This window comes from Myotis myotis, unplaced genomic scaffold (assembly GCF_014108235.1).
Source record: "Myotis myotis isolate mMyoMyo1 unplaced genomic scaffold, mMyoMyo1.p scaffold_m19_p_10, whole genome shotgun sequence".
NCBI classification, from domain to species: domain Eukaryota; kingdom Metazoa; phylum Chordata; class Mammalia; order Chiroptera; family Vespertilionidae; genus Myotis; species Myotis myotis.
Window position 1 is genome coordinate 49,760,376 of NW_023416314.1, and position 19,780 is coordinate 49,780,155.

At 39.5% G+C, this 19,780-nt stretch overlaps 4 protein-coding genes across 4 annotated transcripts; 2 read left to right on the forward strand and 2 right to left on the reverse strand.

Moving 5' to 3' along the window:
• Positions 1–893: 893 nt before the first annotated feature.
• On the forward strand, positions 894–5,313 carry LOC118665416 (non-histone chromosomal protein HMG-17-like). The gene is made up of 2 exons (XM_036326885.1): positions 894–1,207; positions 5,250–5,313. The coding sequence occupies exons 1-2, from the start codon at positions 894–896 to the stop codon at positions 5,311–5,313; spliced, it is 378 nt and encodes a 125-aa protein (XP_036182778.1).
• An 891-nt stretch (positions 5,314–6,204) lies between these two features.
• Positions 6,205–10,187, reverse strand: LOC118663466 (parathyroid hormone-like). The gene is made up of 3 exons (XM_036323120.1): positions 10,120–10,187; positions 6,569–6,664; positions 6,205–6,451 (listed from the first exon to the last, which is right to left on the reverse strand). Exons 2-3 carry the CDS (start codon positions 6,652–6,654, stop codon positions 6,205–6,207), a joined length of 333 nt encoding a protein of 110 aa, XP_036179013.1. The 5' UTR covers positions 6,655–6,664; positions 10,120–10,187.
• LOC118663455 (non-histone chromosomal protein HMG-17-like) lies at positions 7,919–8,098 on the forward strand. The gene has a single exon (XM_036323109.1). The coding sequence runs from the start codon at positions 7,919–7,921 to the stop codon at positions 8,096–8,098; it is 180 nt and encodes a 59-aa protein (XP_036179002.1).
• An 8,353-nt stretch (positions 10,188–18,540) lies between the features above and the next one.
• LOC118663474 (parathyroid hormone-like) lies at positions 18,541–18,991 on the reverse strand. Its single transcript, XM_036323130.1, has 2 exons — positions 18,906–18,991; positions 18,541–18,790 (listed from the first exon to the last, which is right to left on the reverse strand). Exons 1-2 carry the CDS (start codon positions 18,989–18,991, stop codon positions 18,541–18,543), a joined length of 336 nt encoding a protein of 111 aa, XP_036179023.1.
• Between the last annotated feature and the right edge of the window lie 789 nt (positions 18,992–19,780).

The following is a 19,780-nucleotide window of genomic DNA, read 5'->3' on the forward strand; positions in this document are numbered from 1 at the left end:
GCGGGAAGCCCGGGGAGGGTTGGGGGGCAGGAGGCGGTGTAAGAGATCAACCTAAGGACTTGCATGCATGCAAATAAGCATAACCAATGGACATAAGACACTGGGGGGTAGGGAAAGCCAGGGGATTGTCAAGGGCAGGGGAAAAAAAGGAGACATATGTAATACTCTTTGTAATACTTTAAGCAATAAAATAAAATAAAATGTGTCAAAGTATTATTAAAAATCATCTAGTCAATTATAAGAATTTAGAGCTTTGGCTTCATATAAAAAGCTTGTTTGTTTTTTCTTCAGCTTTTCTTAAAACTATCTTGTCTGAGTATAATTTTTAGCACTTTCCTCTTTTGTTCATGAAGCTTTTCATCTCAAAATAGACTAGTTTTATCTTAATCTGCACTTCAGTAATTGCAAAGCCTATTGTTATAGAAGTGCTTTTTCTTAATGCTTAATGTTCTCTGTTTTAATGTACACATAGAGTCGCTATCCACTCATATTTTATTTTTTTAAATATATTTTATTGATTTTTTACAGAGAGGAAGGGAGAGAGATAGAGAGTTAGAAACATCGATGAGAGAAAAACACTGATCAGCTGCCTCCTGCACACCGCCCACTGGGGATATGTCTGCAACCAAGCTATATGCCCTTGACCAGAATCGAACCTGGGACTTTCAGTCCTCAGGCCAACACTCTATCCACTGAGCCAAACCGGTTACGGCTACCCACTCATATTTTAAAGGGAAATGGCTTTATTTATTTATTTTTAAAGTAGTGGCATCATTTAGAAGTAGTATAAGAAATAGAGTAATACGAGGAGGCGAAATTCACTCAGGACCCAGAGAAGCCTACAGGGGCTGCATCCCCTTGTCCTGGTCGGACCTCCCTCCACCATCGCCATCATGCCCAAGAGAAAGGCTGAAGGGGATGCTAAAGGAGATAAAGTCGAGGTGAGGGAGCAACCACAGAGACGATCCGCCAGGTTATCAGCTAAACCTGCTCCTCCAAAGCCAGAGCCCAAGCCTAAAAAGGGCCCTGCAAAAAGGGAGAGAAGGTACCGAAAGGGGAAAGGGAAAGCTGATGCTGGCAAAGATGGGAATAGCCCTGCAGAAAATGGAGATGCCAAAGCAGACCAGGCACAGAAAGCTGAAGGAGCTGGAGGTGCCAAGAGAAGTGTGTGCATTTTTGATAGCTGTGTCTTTCTGGTGACTGTACAGTTTGAAATACTATTTTTGATCAGGTTTTATAAAAATGCAGAATTTTGTTTTACTTTTCTTTTTTAAGCTATGTTGTTAGCACACAGAACACTTCATTGTTATTTTGGGGGGAAGGACATAATGTACTACTAGAATGTCTCCAAAGCTGGACTGACATGGGAGGAAATATCTTTTCCTTCTAGTTTTGAGAAACTTCCTTTGGTTCCTGGGAGGAGGATCTCTTGATGTTGGCACACATTAGCCATCTTGGCACAATCACCTTGTCGTGTGGGAAACTAAAATTCGTTTTTCTGTCCTTTTCTCCCTCTCCACTTTAGCATAGACTTTGGCTCTCTTAAGCCCAGAGACCTATTGGAGCCTGACCCTAAAACGTTGATCTCCAGTCGGTGGGCAATCTGAGGTTTCCAGTGTCACCACTGAGATGGCCTCCCTCTAAAGAGCAGCAGTTCCTTTTTAGATTGTGGATCTACAGATTGATGTTCTCTGCCATTTTCATTTCATTTCCTGAAAGTCAGGGTCGGCTTGTGAAAAGTTGTTACACAACATGCTCAATGTGAAATGTCAACCCTCACTCTAAACTTTCCCTATTCGGAGCATCAGGTGAAGACTTCACTGTTTTCTTTTGTTTTTAATTAAATCTTTATTGTTCAGATTATTACAGTTGTTCCTCTTTTTTCCCCCCATGGTTCTCCTCCACCCAGTTCCCACCCCACCCTCTGCCCTTACCCCTCCCACTGTCCTCATCTATAGGTGTACAATTTTTGTCCAGTCTCTTCCTGCCCCTCCACACCCCTTTCCTCCCAAGAATTGTCAGTCCACTCCCTTTCCATGCCCCTGGTTCTATCATATTCACCAGTTTACTCTGTTCATCAGATTTTTTATTCACTTGATTTTTAGATTCACTTGTTGATAGATACGTATTTGCTGTTCATAATTTTTATCTTTATCTTTTTCTTCTTTGTCTTCTTAAAGAATACCTTTCAGCATTTCATATAATGCTGGTTTGGTGGTGATGTACTCCTTTAGCTTTTTCTTACCTGTGAAGCTCTTTATCTGACCTTCAATTCTGAATGATAGCTTTGCTGGGTAAAGTAATCTTGGTTGTAGGTTCCTGCTATTCATCACTTTGAATATTTCTTGCCACTTTCTTCTGGCCTGCATCGTTTCTGTTGAGAAATCAGCTGACAGTCGTATGGGTACTCCCTTGTAGGTAACTGACTGTTTTTCTCTTGCTGCTTTTAATATTCTCTCTTTGTCTTTTGCCCTTGGCATTTTAATTATGATGTGTCTTGGTGTGGTCCTCTTTGGATTCCTTTTGTTTGGGGTTCTCTGTGCTTCCTGGACTTGGAAGTCTATTTCTTTCACCAGGTAGGGGAAGTTTTCTGTTATTATTTATTCAAATAGGTTTTCAATATCTTGCCCTCTCACTTTTTCTGGCACCCCTATAATTCGGATGTTGGTACGCTTGAAGTTGTCCCAGAGGCTCCTTACACTATCTTCATATTTTTGGATTCTTTTTCTTTTTGCTTTTCCGGTTGGGTATTTTTTGTTTCTTCGTATTTCAAATCTTTGACTTGATTCTTGGGATCCTCTTGTCTGCTGTTGGGTGTCTGTATAATATTCTTTATTTCTGTCAGTGTATGCTTAATTTCTAGTTGGTCTTTTTTCATATCCTCCAGGGTCTCACTAAATTTATCGGTGGTTTCCAGAAAATTCTTGAAAAACCTTATAACCGTGGTTTTGAACTCTATATCCAGTCATTTGCTTTCCTCCATTTCTGTCATTTGTGACCTGTTTCTTTGTCTCCGCATTTGTTATGCTTCCCTGTGTTGGTAGAGTGGCTTTGTGTGCTAGGTGTCCTATAGGGCCCAGTGGCTCAGCCTCCCCAATTACCTGAGGTGGACACACTTGGTGCACCCCTTTGTGGGCTTTGTGCACAGTCTTGTTGTAGTTAAGCCTTGATTGTTGTAGGTATCACTGGGAGGAATTGACCTCCAGGCCAATTTGACTGTGAGAATCAGCTGTGTCTTCAGTGGGAGACTTCTGTGCTGAAGACACCCTTCTGGGGCAAGACTTGCTTCAGTGGGGCTTTGGTGCTCACTGAGTCTGCCCCCTGAGTGTGTCCCTTTTGGGTCAGAGGAGTTGTAATTGGATGGTCCCACTCTGACCACTGGGTACACTGGCTCTTGGATCTCTAAGGAGGTGCTAATTTAGCCTCTTCCTGAGGGTACCCAACAGGAGCTACAAAGAGATCTGCAGATTCCCCTTCCTTTTGGGGGGTTTGGAGGTGCCCAGAATAGGCCCAGTTGAGAAGCAATGCAAGCTGCTGTGGGGCCTTGGGCCTTCTCTTGGAAGTTCTGGGTCTGTCTGGACCAGCTGCAATTTGTTAGGTAATTTTCAGATTGCAAAGGGCCAGGGCATTCATATGCAAAAGCCTCTGCCCCAGCCTGGGTGGGGCGGGGTCTCAGGGAATCAACAGGGTGGAGCAAACAGCTATGGCTGATCCTCAGCCCTGCCCAAAGTGGCCCCCCGTCTCAGCGTCCCGGCAATTGCTGCAAGCACCTCTGAGGGAAAGCTGCCCTCAAGTTCCGAGTTCTGACCGCTTCCAGACAGTACAGTTTCTCCCTGTATGAGTCCTGGGTCCCCAGAGACTTCCTGGAACCGGAGTTCAGAGCATCAGGAGCTTGTGACTCCCTCCCGATTCAGAAAGCCAGCTGTGTCCTCAGGTGCCAGCCCCTTTGCACGCACTCGAGCCTCCGTACCTCTGCACTTTACTTCTGCAGCTCCTCTGAGTCTCAGTGTGCTTTTCTCTTTCCTTCCAGTTGTAGAATTTCCACTCAGCCAGCCTTCCTGTAGTTCTGGATGATGTCGTTTTGTCTTTTCATTGTATTTTTGAAGTTGTTGTGGGAGGCAGCAATTTCCGGTGTTTACCTATGCCGCCATCTTGGTTTCTAGACTTTACTGGGTTTTATGGTGGCTTTCTGATTTTGGTAGTTCATTGAAGAAGGGAGTTTGAAAGTTGTTGTATACTTTTAAAGATTGCCTGCCCATATCCTGCCTGAAATACCATGATTGTTTATGAAAAGTATCTTTAATAAAGCTGGATACAGTTTGAAAAAAAAGTAGTATAAGAAATATGATCTATGACATTTATTTTTACTGTGCGATATAAGGTTTCCCTGTGAAATATAAAGCTATTGATGGAGCAACAAAAACATATACTTCAATTTTGGTTTATGTTATATTTTAAAATGCACTGTAGCTAGAAGATGGGAATATTGGTATCTAATCTTAGCTCTATCACATTCACCTAGTGACTTCAGACATCTCTGCTTTGTTTCCTATTCCTAATAGAAACAAGCTTCTTACAAGAATGTCATTAAAAAGCTCTAAAGGAAGGCCCCAGCGGGAAACACAAAGGCCCTGATCGGCTCTGATCACTGGCCAGGCCTAAGGACCCTACCGGTGCACATATGTCATGCACCGGGCCTCCAGTACAATAAAAGTAATGGACTTCTAGTCAAGATGGTGGCATAGGTAAATGTGGTACCCAATCCTCCCATAAACACATCAAATTACAACTGAACTAAAATTACAGAACAACCATCATTCTGAAATCTAGCTGACTGGAAGTCCTATAACTAAGGAATTTAAGAAGAAGCCTCATGGAGACGGGTAGGAGGGGCGGAGACACAGAACACATGTGTGGTGGATAAAAATCAGGAGGGATATCTTGGTTGTGAAGCCCCACCTTGAGGAGTGAAGGAGTCATAGCACCAAATCATGCCTCCCAAAACAGAGTTCCAGTACCAGGGAGAGAAGTCCCCATAACTTCTGGCTGTAAAAACTTGTGGGGATTGTGGCTGCATGAGACCATCTGGGCACAGGTCACATTTTAACTGCATATGTGGCTATGGTATTGTACAGCACAGAACACAGAACATTTCCATCATCACAGACAGTTGTATTGGACAGTATTGACCTAAGTAGGTCAGGGCTGTGTATTTTACACTCCTGATGTATCTTGTGCTTTTCTTATAGAGCACTTATCAAAGTTAATAATGAATTAATGCCTGTCTTCCATACTAAATTATTGGCCCCATGAAGATAGGAACCGTGTCTATTTTGCTTGCTGGTGTATGTCCAGTGCCTAATACAGTACATGGCAAGTAATGGACCCTAAATAGACATGTGTCAAAGGACAAATAAATGAAGTTATATTCTAAAACATACAAAAACTCTAGTCCATGGAATTTGGGGTTCAGACTAGAAATATGATCAGTAGGTTTTTGCATAGGCAAATGCTTTTGCATTCAAGTTTCAGATCACTTTCTCCCATTCTGACTATTTCATTATCTTTCCTGAAATGAAGAGGACAGAAGTATCTAGCTACTAAGATTTGGGGACCTGGTACTTTGATAATATTACTAAAAGGATGATGTTCAACATATAATCATTTCACAATATATGTAAATCAAACCATCCTGTTGTACACCTTTAACTTATATAGTGATGTATGTCCATTATTTTTCAATAAAACTGGAAATAAAACCATTTTCTGTTGTTCTTCCTAGTCATGATCCATTTGACATGTTGGTATTACCTATAACCAAAAAGATTTTTTTATAACAAATAAAAAATTCTTTACTTCACGTTTTTAGAATCATGAACATTAATTTTTTATTTTGCATTGTAAGATGAGAGAGAGGTTAAAGAGTGCAATTTTATTCTTTTATAAATTATGCAATAGCATACTTTAAAAAGAATAAGCAGCCCTCCTGGCACAGAAAGAGAATAATTAAAAGACTCTTGAATAAAAATAAAATCAAAATAATCAATTAAATGATAGCTATCATGGCTAGCAATGGATTACATGTAAAGTTTGATAATAGTAGAAATATTGGTGCTTGGTAATCATAATAGAGGGTGGAAACATTAACAGCATGTAATAGTGTTGCCCTCGGCGGACTGGAGCAGTGCTCTGATACATGTGTTTTCACTGGGATTTAACCTTAGTTAATACGTCCACATCAGCTTTGTCTGCTTCTGCAAGTCGTTTTTCATGGCTCTCAAACAGGACATTGTCTTCCTTTCTTAGAGACCTCCTGGAAACATCCCTGGGAACCATAGCACCTGCCATGTTAACTTTCGCCAACAAATTCCGTAGCCACTCCCGCCTTGCCTTGTTGTTCAGATGTTGACGCCAGTTATGCATAAGCTGTATTTCACCCACAGTTTTCTTCCTGTAGGGAACAGAAACAGAGAAGCCACTCCATTAGCTCTCCACTTCCCATCATAATGGCAGCCCCAAAAATCCAATCCCCAAGTCCTAGCCCTGCAAAACGAGAAATGGTACTTACTGCAGGGTTTTCCCATCTGATTTTGCGAAAAAACAAATTGCAAACAGGACGATCATTACTTTAACCATTTCTTTTGCATACATCATCTTCAATAAAAAGAAAAAGCAAAAGGCAGGCATTTAAATATATTTTTACTATTCCACACTATATAATTAACTTTAGCAGTTTCCATTTATAACTACAGAACTGTACACATAGTGGTACAGCAACTAATTGCATTTGTTTTCATGGAGGACTTTTGGAATCGGGCTTTTTCTGTTTTGTTTTTAAATATATATTTATGGATTTCAGAAAGAAAGGGAGTGGAAGAGAGAGATAGAGACATCAATGATTAGAGAGAATCATTGATAGGTTGCCTCCTGCATGCCTTCTACTGGGTGTTAAGCCTGCAACCCAGGCATGTGTCTTTAACTGCATTCAAACCTAGGACCCTTCGGTCTGCCGGCCGACATCTATCCACCGAGCCGAACAGGTAGGGCCAACCTTTTTATTTTACAGATGCATTAGTGTGTATTATATGTACACATAATTTGACTTAGAAATTAGATTAGTTTTAGTTTCTAGGAAAATTAGTTTTACTTTTTAGGGATCTTTTTGAGAGTTCTTATGCAAGTTTAATATATGAATTTTAAGCCACATGAGGAATAAAAATGCTTACTTTTTAGAATTTTCTCCTACATTTATGCTGCTTATGACTAAGTTCTTATCATTTGTTTGGAAAATGGATAATTCTCTTACTTAGGTAAATTATTAGCACTGTTTATTTACTTAGAAAATTTCTTTTTCATAAGTCAACGTATTTCAGGCACTGCAATAATAACCATAAGTACCAAATTAATAGTCTCTGCTTTAGAGATAATTTTACTAAATTAATGCATACTTTTACCATTTAAAAATGTGTCAAAGTATTATTAAAAATCATCTAGTTAATTATAAGAATTTAGAGCTTTGGCTTCATATAAAATGCTTGTTTGTTTTTCTTCAGCTTCTTTTAAAACTATCCAGTCTGAGTATAATTGTTAGCACTTTCCTCTTTCGTTCATGAAGCTTTTCATCTCAAAATAGACTAGTCTAATCTTAATCTGCACTTCAGTAATTGCAAAGCCTATTGTTATAGGAAGTGCTTTTTCTTAATGCTTAATGTTCTCTGTTTTAACATACACATACAGTCACAATGCACTCATATTTTAAAGGGAAATGGCTTGATTTATTTTTGAAGTGGTGGCATCATATTGAAGTAGTATAGGAAATAGAGCTATATGAGGAGGTGCGATCAAACCAGGACCCAGCAAAGCCCGCAGGGAGCTTCACCCTTGTGTCCTGGTCGGACCTCCCTCCACCATCGCCATCATGCCCAAGAGGAAGGCTGAAGGGGATGCTAAAGGAGATAAAGTCAAGGTGAAGGAGAAACCAGGGAGAAGATCCGTCAGGTTATCAGCTAAACCTGCTCCTCCAAAACCAGAGCCCAAGCCTAAAAAGGCCCCTGCAAAGAAGGGAGAGAAGGTACGAAAAGGGAAAAGGGAGAGCTGATGCTGGCAAAGATGGGAATAGCCCTGCAGAAAATGGAGATGCCAAGCAGACCAGGCACAGAAAGCTGAAGGAGCTGGAGGTGCCAACTGAAGTGTGTGCATTTTTGATAGCTGTGTATTTCTGGTGACTGTACAGTTAGAAATACTATTTTTTATCAAGTTTTATAAAAGTGCAGAATTTTGTTTTACTTTTTTTTTAAGCTATGTTGTTAGCACAGAGAACACTTCATTGTTATTTTGGGGGAAGGACATATAGTGCTACTAAAATGTCTCCAAAGCTGCACTGCCATGAAAGGAGATACCTTTCCCTTCTAGTTTTGAGAAACTTCCTCTTGGTTCCTGGGAGCAGGGATCTCTTGATGTTGGCACACATTAGCCATCTTGGCACAAACACCTTGTTATGTGGGAAACTAAACTTTGTTTTTCTGTCCTTTTCTTCCTCTCCAATTTAAGCATAGACTTTGGCTCTCTTAAGCCCAGAGACCTATTGGGACCTGTCCCCCCAAAAAAGTTGATTTCCAGTCGCTTAGGCAATCTGAGCTTTCCAGTGTCACCACTGAGATGGCCTCCCTCTAAAGAGCAGCAGTTCCTTTTTAGATTGTGGATCTACTGATATGCTCTGCCATTTTATTTCATTTCCTGAAAGTCAGGGTCGGCTTGTGAAAAGTTGTTACACAACGTGCTCAATGCGAAATGTCAACCCTCACTCTAAACTTTCCCTATTCACAGCATCAGATGAAGACTTCACTGGGTTTTATGGTGGCTTTCTGATTTTGGTAGCTCATTGAAGAAGGGAGTTTGAAAGGTGTTGTATACTGTTAACGATTGTCTGTCCATATCCTGCCTGAAATACCATGATTGTTTATGAAAAGTATCTTTAATAAAGCTGGATTCAGTTTGAAAAAAAAAAGTTGTTGTAAGAAATATAATCTACTACATTTATTTTCACTGGGCGATATAAAGCTTCCCTGTGCAATATAAAGCTATTGATGGAGCAATAAATACATATACTTCAATTTTTGTTTATGTTATTTTTAAAAAGGCACTGTAGCTAGAAGTCAGGAGAATTGGTGTCTAATCTTAGCTCTATCACATTCACCTAGTGACTTCAGACATCTCTGCTTTGTTTCCTATTCCTAATAGAGACAAGCTTCTTTCAAGAATATCATGAAAAAGCTCAAAAATCAGCTTTTTGCAATTCATGTACTGTTTTTAGAATAGAAAGTGAAAAAAAATCTTTATTAAAGGGAATAAATATTCAGCAGTAAAACTGTTTCTCCAGCTCTTGTATACAATTTGAGTTCTCTGTGAGTCATAAAACAAACAGTTTGATGAGGATATTCTGTAGGAAAAATAGACTACTAACACAATTTAATAAATGTATATTTGTTATTTAAATCAGAATGATTTATTCCTCATTAGTCTGCTTTATTTGAAAATTTCAGTAAGATACCATTAAAGCATATGATGCCAAATTATAATTTTTTGTGTGTAATTTCAGATACATTTAGAAAAAGCAAGGCCCCTCAAAAGACTTTCATCACAAAAATAAATGATTTCAGAGTATTTTAGAAACATAAATTTATTTTGTGTTGTGGAATTTTATATTAAGCACTAGTGATCCCGTGCAGGAAATTTGTGCACATTTAAAGGGAATTAATTAGAGGAAATATTTTAATATTGCTATTTTTTCTTTCAGTCGTGACATTGTGGTGTCCCTGCTAATTTCCATATTCCTCTATTAGATAGACAGAACTTTCCTTTCACATTGTAACTTGAACAAACAGCATTTTATCTGTAGAAAATGGTGCACATCAAATAATAACTAGATTATAACAAATAGTTTATATGAGATTTAAAAGATAAAGTAAAGATTACTCACCACACAATGTCTTAGGACAATATCTTTCAGGGATATTAGCAGCTGGTGCTCTCTTAAAGTTGAGTAAACTTGAGAAAGCTGATGAATTGGATTGTAGATGCTTCAGTGTGACTTATATGTAGGTCTTCCTCTCAGCAAAAGAAGCTTTTATGTTGTTACAGATGATATCACTCCCAATTCTCTGGATCACAAGTATAGGACCAGAACAACAGACAACTCGATTGGATGATGCCCATTCTTCTTAAGATCTAGATCATTAGATATTAACAGTAACACACTATGGGGCTGGGAAAACGAATTATGCAAAGATTTCTAACAAATATTAAATTGCAATTCTTAATTCTGACTGGGTTAATGAATTTGTATTATTAAAAAGGACTGATTTCTTTTTTTTTTTTTTTATTTTTTTATTTTTTATTGCTTAAAGTATTACAAAGGGTATTACATATGTGTCCATTTTATCCCCCCGCCCTAGACAGTCCCCTAGCCTCCCCTATCCCCCAATGTCTTATGTCCACTGGTTATGCTTCTATGCATGCATACAAGTCCTTTAGTTGATCTCTTACCCCCCTACCTCCTGCCCTGCAACCCTCCCCGGCCTTCCTGCTGCAGTTTGACAATCTGTTTGAGGCAGCTCTGCCTCTGTATCTATTATTGTTCAAAAGTTTATAATGGTCTCTATTATCCATGAATGAGTGAGATCATGTGGTATTTTTCCTTCATTGACTGGCTTATTTCACTTAGCATAATGCTCTCCAGTTCCATCCATGACGTTGCAAATGGTAAGAGTTCCTTCCTTTTTAGAGCAGCATAGTATTCCATCGTGTAGATGTACCACAGTTTTCTAATCCATTCATCTACTGATGGGCACTTAGGCTGTTTCCAGATCTTAGCTATGGTGAATTGTGCTGCTATGAACATAGGGGTGCATATATCCTTTCTGATTGGTGTTTCTGGTTTCTTGGGATATATTCCTAGAAGTGGGATCACAGGGTCAAATGGGAGTTCCATTTTCAGTTTTTTAAGGAAACTCCATACTGTCTTCCATAGTGGCTGCACCAGTCTGCATTCCCACCAGCAGTGCACAAGTGTTCCTTTTTCTCCACATCCTCTCCAGCACTTGTCGTTTGTTGATTTGTTGATGATAGCCAGTCTGACAGGTGTGAGATGGTACCTCATTGTTGTTTTGATTTGCATCTCTCGGATGATTAGTGACTTTGAGCATGTTTTCATATGTCTCTTGGATTTCTGAATGTTCTCTTTTGAAAGGTGTCTATTTAGGTCCTTTGCCCATTTTTTGATTGGATTGTTTATCTTCCTTTTGTTAAGTTGTATGAGTTCCCTATAAATTTTGGAGATTAGGCCCTTATCGGATATGACATTGGCAAATATGTTTTCCCACACAGTGGGTTTTCTCGTTGTTTTGTTGATGGTTTCTTTTGCTGTGCAGAAGCTTTTTATTTTGATGTAGTCCCATTTGTTCATTTTCTCTTTAGTTTCAAGTGCCCTAGGAGCTGTATCAGTGAAGAAATTGCTTCGGCATATGTCTGAGATTTTGTTGCCTTTGGATTCTTCTAGAATTTTTATAGTTTCCTGTCGTACATTTAAGTCCTTTATCCATTTTGAGTTTATTTTTGTGTATGGTGTAAGTTGGTGGTCTAGTTTCATTTTCTTGCATATATCTGTCCAATTTTCCCAGCACCATTTATTGAAGAGACTATCTTGGCTCCATTGTATGTTCTTGCCTCCTTTGTCAAATATTAATTGGGCATATTGGTTCGGGCCGATTTCTGGGCTCTCTATTCTATTCCATTGATCTATATGCCTATTCTTGTGCCAGTACCAGGCAGTTTTGAGAACAGTGGCTTTGTAATACATCTTGATATCTGGTATTGAGATCCCACCTACTTTGGTCTTTTTCAGGATTGCTGCAGCTATTCGAGGTCTTTTTTTATTCCAGATGAATTTTTGGAGAGTTCGTTCTAGATCTCTGAAGTATGCCGTTGGTATTTTAATGGGAAGTGCGTTGAATTTATAGATTGCTTTGGGTAGTATGGACATTTTAATGATGTTGATTCTACCAATCCATGAACACGGTATGTTCTTCCATCTGTTTATGTCTTCCTCTATATCTTTTTTCAACGTCCTGTAGTTTTCTGAGTAGAGGTCTTTTACCTCTTTAGTTAAGTTTATTCCTAGGTAGCTTAATTTTTTTGGTGCGATGGTAAACGGGATTGTTTTTATAATCTCTCTTTCTGAAAGTTCACTATTGGTGTATAGAAATGCCTCGGATTTCTTGGGGTTAATTTTGTATCCTGCTACATTGCCAAATTCATGTATTAAGTCCAGTAGCTTTTTGATGGAGTCTCTAGGGTTTTGTATGTATAATATCATGTCGTCTGCAAATAAGGACAGTTTTACTTCCTCTTTTCCAATTTGGATGCCTTTTATTTCTTCTTCTTGCCGAATTGCAATGGCTAACACTTCCAGTACTATGTTGAACAGGAGTGGTGAGAGGGGGCATCCCTGTCTTGTCCCTGTTCTTAGGGGAAATGGTGTTAGTTTTTGTCCATTGAGTATGATGTTGGCTGTGGGCCTGTCATATATGGCTTTTATTATGTTGAGGTATGATCCTTCTACTCCCACCTTGCTGAGAGCTTTTATCAAAAATGGGTGTTGAATTTTGTCAAATGCTTTTTCTGCATCAATTGATATGACCATGTGGTTTTTTTCTTTCAATTTGTTTATGTGATGTATCACGTTTATTGATTTGCGGATATTGTACCATCCTTGCATCCCTGGGATAAATCCTACTTGGTCATGGTGTATGATCTTTCTGATGTACTGCTGGATCCGATTTGCTAAGATTTTGTTGAGGATTTTGGCATCTATGTTCATGAGGGATATTGGCCTGTAATTCTCTTTCATTGTGTTGTCTTTACCTGGTTTTGGTATTAGGGTGATGCTGGCTTCATAGAATGAGCTTGGAAGTGTTCCTTCCTCTTGAATTTTTTGTAGTAGTCTGAGGAGGATAGGTTTTAGTTCTTCCTTGAATGTTTGGTAAAACTCCCCTGTGAAGCCGTCTGGTCCTGGGCTTTTGTTTGCTGGAAGCTTTTTGATGACTGCTTCAATTTCTTCCATAGTTATTGGCCTGTTGAGATTTTTAGATTCTTCCTGATTGAGTTTTGGAATGTTGTATTTTTCTAGGAATTTGTCCATTTCCTCCAGGTTGTCTAGTTTGTTGGAGTAGAGCTGTCCATAGTATTTTTTAACAATCATTTGTATTTCTGTGGGGTCTGTTGTTATTTCGCCTCTATCGTTTCTGATTTTATTTATTTGGGTCCTCTCTCTTTGCTTCTTGGTGAGTCTGGCTAGAGGTTTGTCAATCTTGTTTATCCTTTCAAAGAACCAGCTCTTGGTTTCATTGATTTTCTGTATTGTTTTTTTGGTCTCTATGTCATTTATTTCTGCTCTAATCTTTATTATCTCCTTCCTTCTGCTCACTCTGGGGTTTTCTTGTTGCTCTCTTTCTAATTCTTTGAGTTGTAGAGTTAGCTGATTTACTACTATTTTTTCTTGTTTGTTGAGATAGGCCTGTAGAGCTATAAACTTCCCTCTCAGGACTGCTTTCATTGTGTCCCATAGGTTTTGGATTGTTGTGTTTTCATTGTCATTAGTTTCCAGGATGTTTCGAATTTCTTCTTTGATTTCATTGGCAACCCAATCAATATTTAATAGCATGCTATTCAGCTTCCAGGTGTTTGAGTATTTTGGGTTGTTTTTATTGTAGTTTATTTCTAATATTATGCCATCGTGGTCTGCGAAGACGCTTTTTATGATTTCAATTTTCTTGAATTTGGGGATACTTTGCTTGTGACCCAATATATGGTCTATTTTTGAATATGTCCTATGAGCATTTGAGTAGAATGTATATTCCCTGGCTTTCGGGTGAAGTGTTCTGAAGATGTCTATTAAGTCCATCTGATCTAGTGAGTCATTTAGGATTGCTGTATCTTTGCTGATTATTTGTCTAGAGGACTTATCCAGTGCTGTCAGTGGTGTATTAAAGTCCCCTACTATGATTGTATTGTTGTCGATGTCTCCTTTCATATCTTCCAGGAGTTTTTTTATGAATTTGGGTGCTCCTGCATTGGGTGCATATATGTTTACCAGGATTATATCTTCTTGTTGTATTGATCCCTTTAGTATTATGAAGTGGCCTTCCTTATCTCTTGTTATGGCCTTCACTTTGAGGTCTATTTTGTCCGATATAAGTATTGCTACCCCAGCTTTCTTTTCCTTTCCATTTGCCTGAAAGATATTTTTCCATCCTTTCACTTTCAGTCTGTGTGAGTCCCTTCTAATGAGGTGGGTTTCTTGTAGACAGCAGATGTATGGGTCATGTTTTTTTATCCATTCAGCCACTCGATGTCTTTTGTTTGGAGCATTTAGTCCGTTTACGTTTAAAGTTATTATTGAAAGGTAGTTGTTTGTAGGCATTTCTGTTTTTGTGTGGCTGTTTTCTTTCTGAGCTTTTTATTTCTTATTTTTATACCAGTCCCTTTAGCATTCCTTGCATTGCTGGCTTGGTGGTGATAAACTCCCTTAGCCTTTTTTTGTCTGTGAAGCTTCTTATTTCCCCTTCAAGTTTGAATGATAGCCTTGCTGGATAGAGTATTCTTGGATTCAGTCCTTTGCTTTGCATCACTTTGTAAATTTCCGTCCATTCCCTTCTGGCCTGATGTGTTTCTGTTGAGAAATCATTTGACAATCTAATGGGAGAACCCTTGTATGTAACTTTCCGTCTCTCTCTTGCAGCCTGTAAGATTCTCTCTTTGTCCTGAACATTTGCCATGGTAATTATGATGTGTCTTGGTGTGGGTCTTTTTGGGTTCACCTTGTTTGGGACTCTCTGGGCTTGTGTGACTTTTTTCTTCCCCACCTCAGGGAAGTTTTCTGATATTATTTCTTCTAATAGGTTTTCTAATCCTTGTTCATCCTTCTGTTGTTCTGGTACCCCTATTATTCGTATGTTGTTTCGTTTCATGTTGTCCCAAAGCTCCCTTAGGCTCTCCTCCTGTCTTTTCATTTTTTTCTCCAATTGCAGTACGTTTTGGGTGTGTTTTGCTTCCTTGTCTTCTAAATCACTAATTCGGTCCTCCGCTTCTCCTAGTCTACTGTTGATACTTTCAATGGAGTTTTTCATTGCAGCTATATCACTCTTCATATCTTCTTGGGTCTTACTTAAGTTGTTGATTTTTTCATCTGTTTCTTCTAGCTTCTTCCATATGTTATCGATTTTTTCATCTGTTTCTTCTAGCTTCTTCCATATGTTATCGATTTTTTCATCTGTTTCTTCTTGCTTCTTGCTGAGGTTGTCGATTTTTTCCTCCATCCGGTTTATGCACTCTAGGACCCTTATTCTGAATTCTTTTTCTGTCATGTTGCATGCCTCTGTATTACTTAGCTGCTTTTCTGGAGAGTCCTCCTTCTCTTTCCTTTGGGGGTTTCTTTGTCTACCCATGTTTGATCTCACTGACATATCTAGACGTTGAGTCGTTCAGTGGCTGCTCCCTTGGTGGCAGTGACTCCTTGGTCTGCGGTTCCTCTTCGGGCGGTTGCGGTAGCAGCTGCTCTTCAGTTGGCAGCAACTCCTCTGGTGGGTGCTGTTCACAGCTGTGGTGGCTCTTCTGGCTGGTGGGGCGAGGTTTCACGTACAGCTGCTGTTCCTCAGCAGAGGGTGTGGTGCTCAGGAGGTTGCTGTTGCTTGGATCTGCTGTGTTGATTTAAAGGCACAAAATACAACACAACAAGGCACCACGTACCAGGCACTATACACAAATATATTCACGATATTAATAACCCCAAATAAAGGTGACCACCTGAATTAAGAGAATTAGGGGATAAGGAAGAAGGAAGAGAAAAAGAGAAAAGAGAAAAAGAAAAGAAAATTAGGGACCAAAAAAAGGAGTGCAAAAATGAAAGTGGGAAAAAGGAGGGGGGAAAGTAAAAGCGAGAAAAGAAAGGAAAAGAAAAAAAAAGAGCGAAAAGAGAGAATGAAGTGGAAGAGGGGAAGAGACTTTTTATATGAGGAGAATGCTCCTATAGAACAGCCATTAATCCCAACAAATTCCAGCAACAGCTCCCTGGAGATAAATGCAAACTAGAAACAACCAATAATATAACGATGAAAATAGAATGGAGAACACTAATCCCAAAATAAAATAAAGAGAAAATAAAATGGCACTTTAAAAAAAATGGTAAAATGGTAGCAGTAATAATACTGGTTAAAAATAAGAAGGTAGTAATTAAAAGGGTAAAATCAGGTGATGGAAAAAAGAAGAAAAAAAAAAAGAAGAAGAGGAAAAGAAAAAAAAAGAAAAAAAAAAAGAAAAAAAATTGGTTTCTTAGTTAAAAGGTGAAAAAAAAAAAAAAAAAAATATTGCAGTAGTGAAGGTCCTTCGGTTCTTCTATTCTTCAGTGTGGCTCGCCTTAGACCTGCCAGGTATTCAGGAGAGTGTTGAGTTTCCCTGCGATACACTGTTCCTCTGTGTTGTAAACCACAGTCCTTATTTTAAAGCAAGCCGCATTTGTTTCCCAGACTGCCTTATTTTGTGTTTAGCAAAGAGTCAGTTTGTGGGTCAGCCTCTGGGTGGCAGTGTTCTGGGGTTGGCCTCTGAGGCTACAGGGCCTCTCTGTCCAGTGGAAGTTCACTGCCCAGAGCTGGCTGCGTAAGAGTTACCAGTGCTGTGTTGTTGCTGGGATTGAAAATCCCTCTATAGGCCAGACCCTGTTAACTCCCAGGGACTGATCAGGTTATTTTAATCCTTGATCTCCTACAGGGTGGAATCTGGGTGTGGCTGTGCTCCTTGCCTGGGGGCTGGGGGGAGGAGTCTCACTCTCCGGAGAGAATGGCTGCCTCAGACGTGGGCTCAGGGGTGTCTCAGCACTCAATTCGCTGCCACCTCTCCCGGCCCCCCTTCTCTCCTCAGTCTCTCCCCAGATTCCACTCCTCCGCACACTCTCCCTCTCTTCAGCACAGGTGAGTGTCTGTATCCGAAATGTCCCATGAACAGGATTCAGTGAAAACAAACAAACAAACGCCGGCCGCGGAAACGGGGAAGGCTTGGTTTCTGTAAGCTTCTTCTCTTACCGGGACTGCATGGTCTGGTCAGCTCTTCAGGCTGCCCCCTTTAGGCTCAGTCCTCTGTGATCACAGACCGAGCTCTCAATTCCCCCGTCAGCGCCAGGAATCCCGCGGTTCTCCTTTCCCCCGTCAGGGGCTGTGCCTGTCCCAAGGGACGCGGCTGTCTGCCACGCGGTCTCCCTCGGACTCTCTGGGCTCAGAGGTCTGGCAAACTTTCCTGCCCAAATCCCTGGTTTTTTTACCTTTCCAGGGGAGTTCTGCTCTTCCCGGCTGTAAACTGTCTCGCCAGCTGAGGAATTTCGCCAATTCGGGGTGGATGTTACTAGTTTCAGCTGCTCACTCCATTTGCTCAGGGACACGACCTGGGACGCGTCTGCCTATACCGCCGCCATCTTCCTCTCACATCTGATTTCTTTTTTTCATTATTTAAAGAATACTTTATTAGTTTCTGTAATCAAACCCATGTAGATTAAGACCTTACATATTTTATACAGTGCGTTACCCCTGTACAAATGGAAAAAATTATGTTTAACGTTTCTAGACCAATATAGCTGTTAATTTCTGTACAATGCCAACCCAACACAGTACAACTGGGATAGTTTTTCCAAAGTTGACAGCACAGCTAAAGTTTCCAAAAATTCAAATTATATATATGTATGTATGTGTATATCTGTATATATATATATATATATATATATATATATATATATATATATGTATATATATAAAGGCCAATAGCCGTATGTTATGCATCAATAGCAGCAACAGCTTTTCCAGGTTCTGTAGTCATCTGAACAAAATTATAGACATCCAGCACACTCCAATAATAATAATAAAAAAAAGAAGTAAAAAACAAATCTCCAGAAAACAGCCAAGTTCTGTTGCTGTTGTGGTTCCTGGCACCATTTTTTTTTAAGCTTCTCCATCATCATCTGGAAAGAAAACATTCTAGGATAACGTCTTTAAAAACAGCTCTGATAAAGCACGGTCACGACTGCGTACCATAAAGCAGGTACAAGGTATTTTCCATTCACAGAGGTATGATACCGTACTGCCCTACGTCTATAATACTAGCGGTACAGTTAAAAAGGCATTGTTGGAGACTTGGTTCTGTTTTCCCAGCAGAGGCCCCAAGGGCGGGAGACTCACGTCCTCAGACAGGTTTCCTCTCATCGGTGGCATAGTTCTGGGTACGGACTGCTCTTCATGAGTTTCACCTAAAAACCGTTTCAGAAAGACCAAAATGAACAAACGAAAACAGTATCATGGCTGGCAGCGGATTACATGTAAAGTTTGGTAATATCAGAAATATTGGTACTTGGTAATCATCATAGAGGGTGGAAACATTACCAGCCGGTAAATATTGTTGCCCTAGGGCGAGGCTGTCTGGAGCAGTGCTCGGATAGAAGTGTTTTCACTGGGATTTAGCCTTAGTTAATGCGTCCACATCAGCTTTGTCTGCTTCTGCAAGGCGTTTTTGATGGCTCTCAGACAGGATATTGTCTTCCTTTCTTCGGGACCTCTGGGAAACATCATCCTTGGGAACTATAGAACCTGCCGTGTTCACTTCCTGCAGCACCATCAGTAGCCAATCCTGCCTTTCCTCCGTGTACAGATTTTTATGCAGGTTATGCATAAGCTGTATTTCACCCACAGTTTTCCTCCTGTAGGGAACAGAAACAGAGAAGCCACTCCATCAGTCCTCTTCCCATCATAAAGCCAGCCCTAAAAATGCAATCCCCAAGTCCTCGGCCCTGCAGAACAAGAAACGGTACTTACTTCAGGGGTCTCCCATCTGATTTTGCAAAAACACAGATTGCAAACAGGACGATCATTACTTTAACCATGTCATGTACAGACATCATCTTTACTAAGAAGGTAAAGCAGAATGCAGGTATCTAAAAAATATTTTTAGTATTCCAAATTATAAAATTTAATTTAGCAGTTTATATTTATAACTATTCAACTGTACACAGACTGATACAGCAACTAATTGCATTGCTTTTCATGAAGGACTTTTGGAATCAGCCTCTTTTTAAAAAAATATATTTTTATTGATTTCAGAAAGGAAGGGAGTGGAAGAGAGAGATAGAGACATCAATGATGAGAGAGAATCATTGATTGGTTGCCTCCTACACACCTCCTACTGGGGTTGAGCCCACAACCCAGGCATGTGCCCTTAACTGGATTCTAACCCAGGACCCTTCAGTCCCCAGGCTGACACTCTATCCACTGAGCCAAACCAGGTAGGGCCAACCTTTTTATTTTAGAGATACATTAGTATGTATTATATATACGCATAATTTGACTTAGAAATTAGACTGAATAATTTTACTTTATAGGTAAATTGTTTTTACTTTTTAGGTATCTTTTTGAGAGTTCTTGTGCAAGTTTTAATATATGAATTTTAAGCGACATGAGGAATGAACATGCTAACTTTTTAGAATTCTACATTTTATGTTACTTATGACTAAATGTTTATAATTTTCTTGGAAATGGCTAATTCTCTTACTTAGGTAAATTATTAACACTATTTATTTACTTAGAAAATTTCTTTATCATAAGTCAACGTCATTTCAGGCACTGCAATAATAACCATAAATACCAAATTAATAATCTCTGTGTTATAGATATTTTTACTAAATTAGTACATA

Excerpts from the sequence above, each read along its gene's own strand:
- LOC118665416 (XM_036326885.1), top strand. The coding sequence starts at position 894 with ATGCCCAAGAGAAAGGCTGAAGGGGATGCTAAAGGAGATAAAGTCGAG. Across the intron at positions 1,208-5,249 it reads GTCTTTCTGGTGACTGTACA|AGCACTTATCAAAGTTAATA; the intron begins GTTTGAAATACT and ends CTTTTCTTATAG.
- LOC118663466 (XM_036323120.1), bottom strand. The coding sequence starts at position 6,654 with ATGATGTATGCAAAAGAAATGGTTAAAGTAATGATCGTCCTGTTTGCA. Across the intron at positions 6,452-6,568 it reads TCAGATGGGAAAACCCTGCA|GAAGAAAACTGTGGGTGAAA; the intron begins GTAAGTACCATT and ends TGTTCCCTACAG.
- LOC118663455 (XM_036323109.1), top strand. The coding sequence starts at position 7,919 with ATGCCCAAGAGGAAGGCTGAAGGGGATGCTAAAGGAGATAAAGTCAAG.
- LOC118663474 (XM_036323130.1), bottom strand. The coding sequence starts at position 18,991 with ATGATGTCTGTACATGACATGGTTAAAGTAATGATCGTCCTGTTTGCA. Across the intron at positions 18,791-18,905 it reads TCAGATGGGAGACCCCTGAA|GAGGAAAACTGTGGGTGAAA; the intron begins GTAAGTACCGTT and ends TGTTCCCTACAG.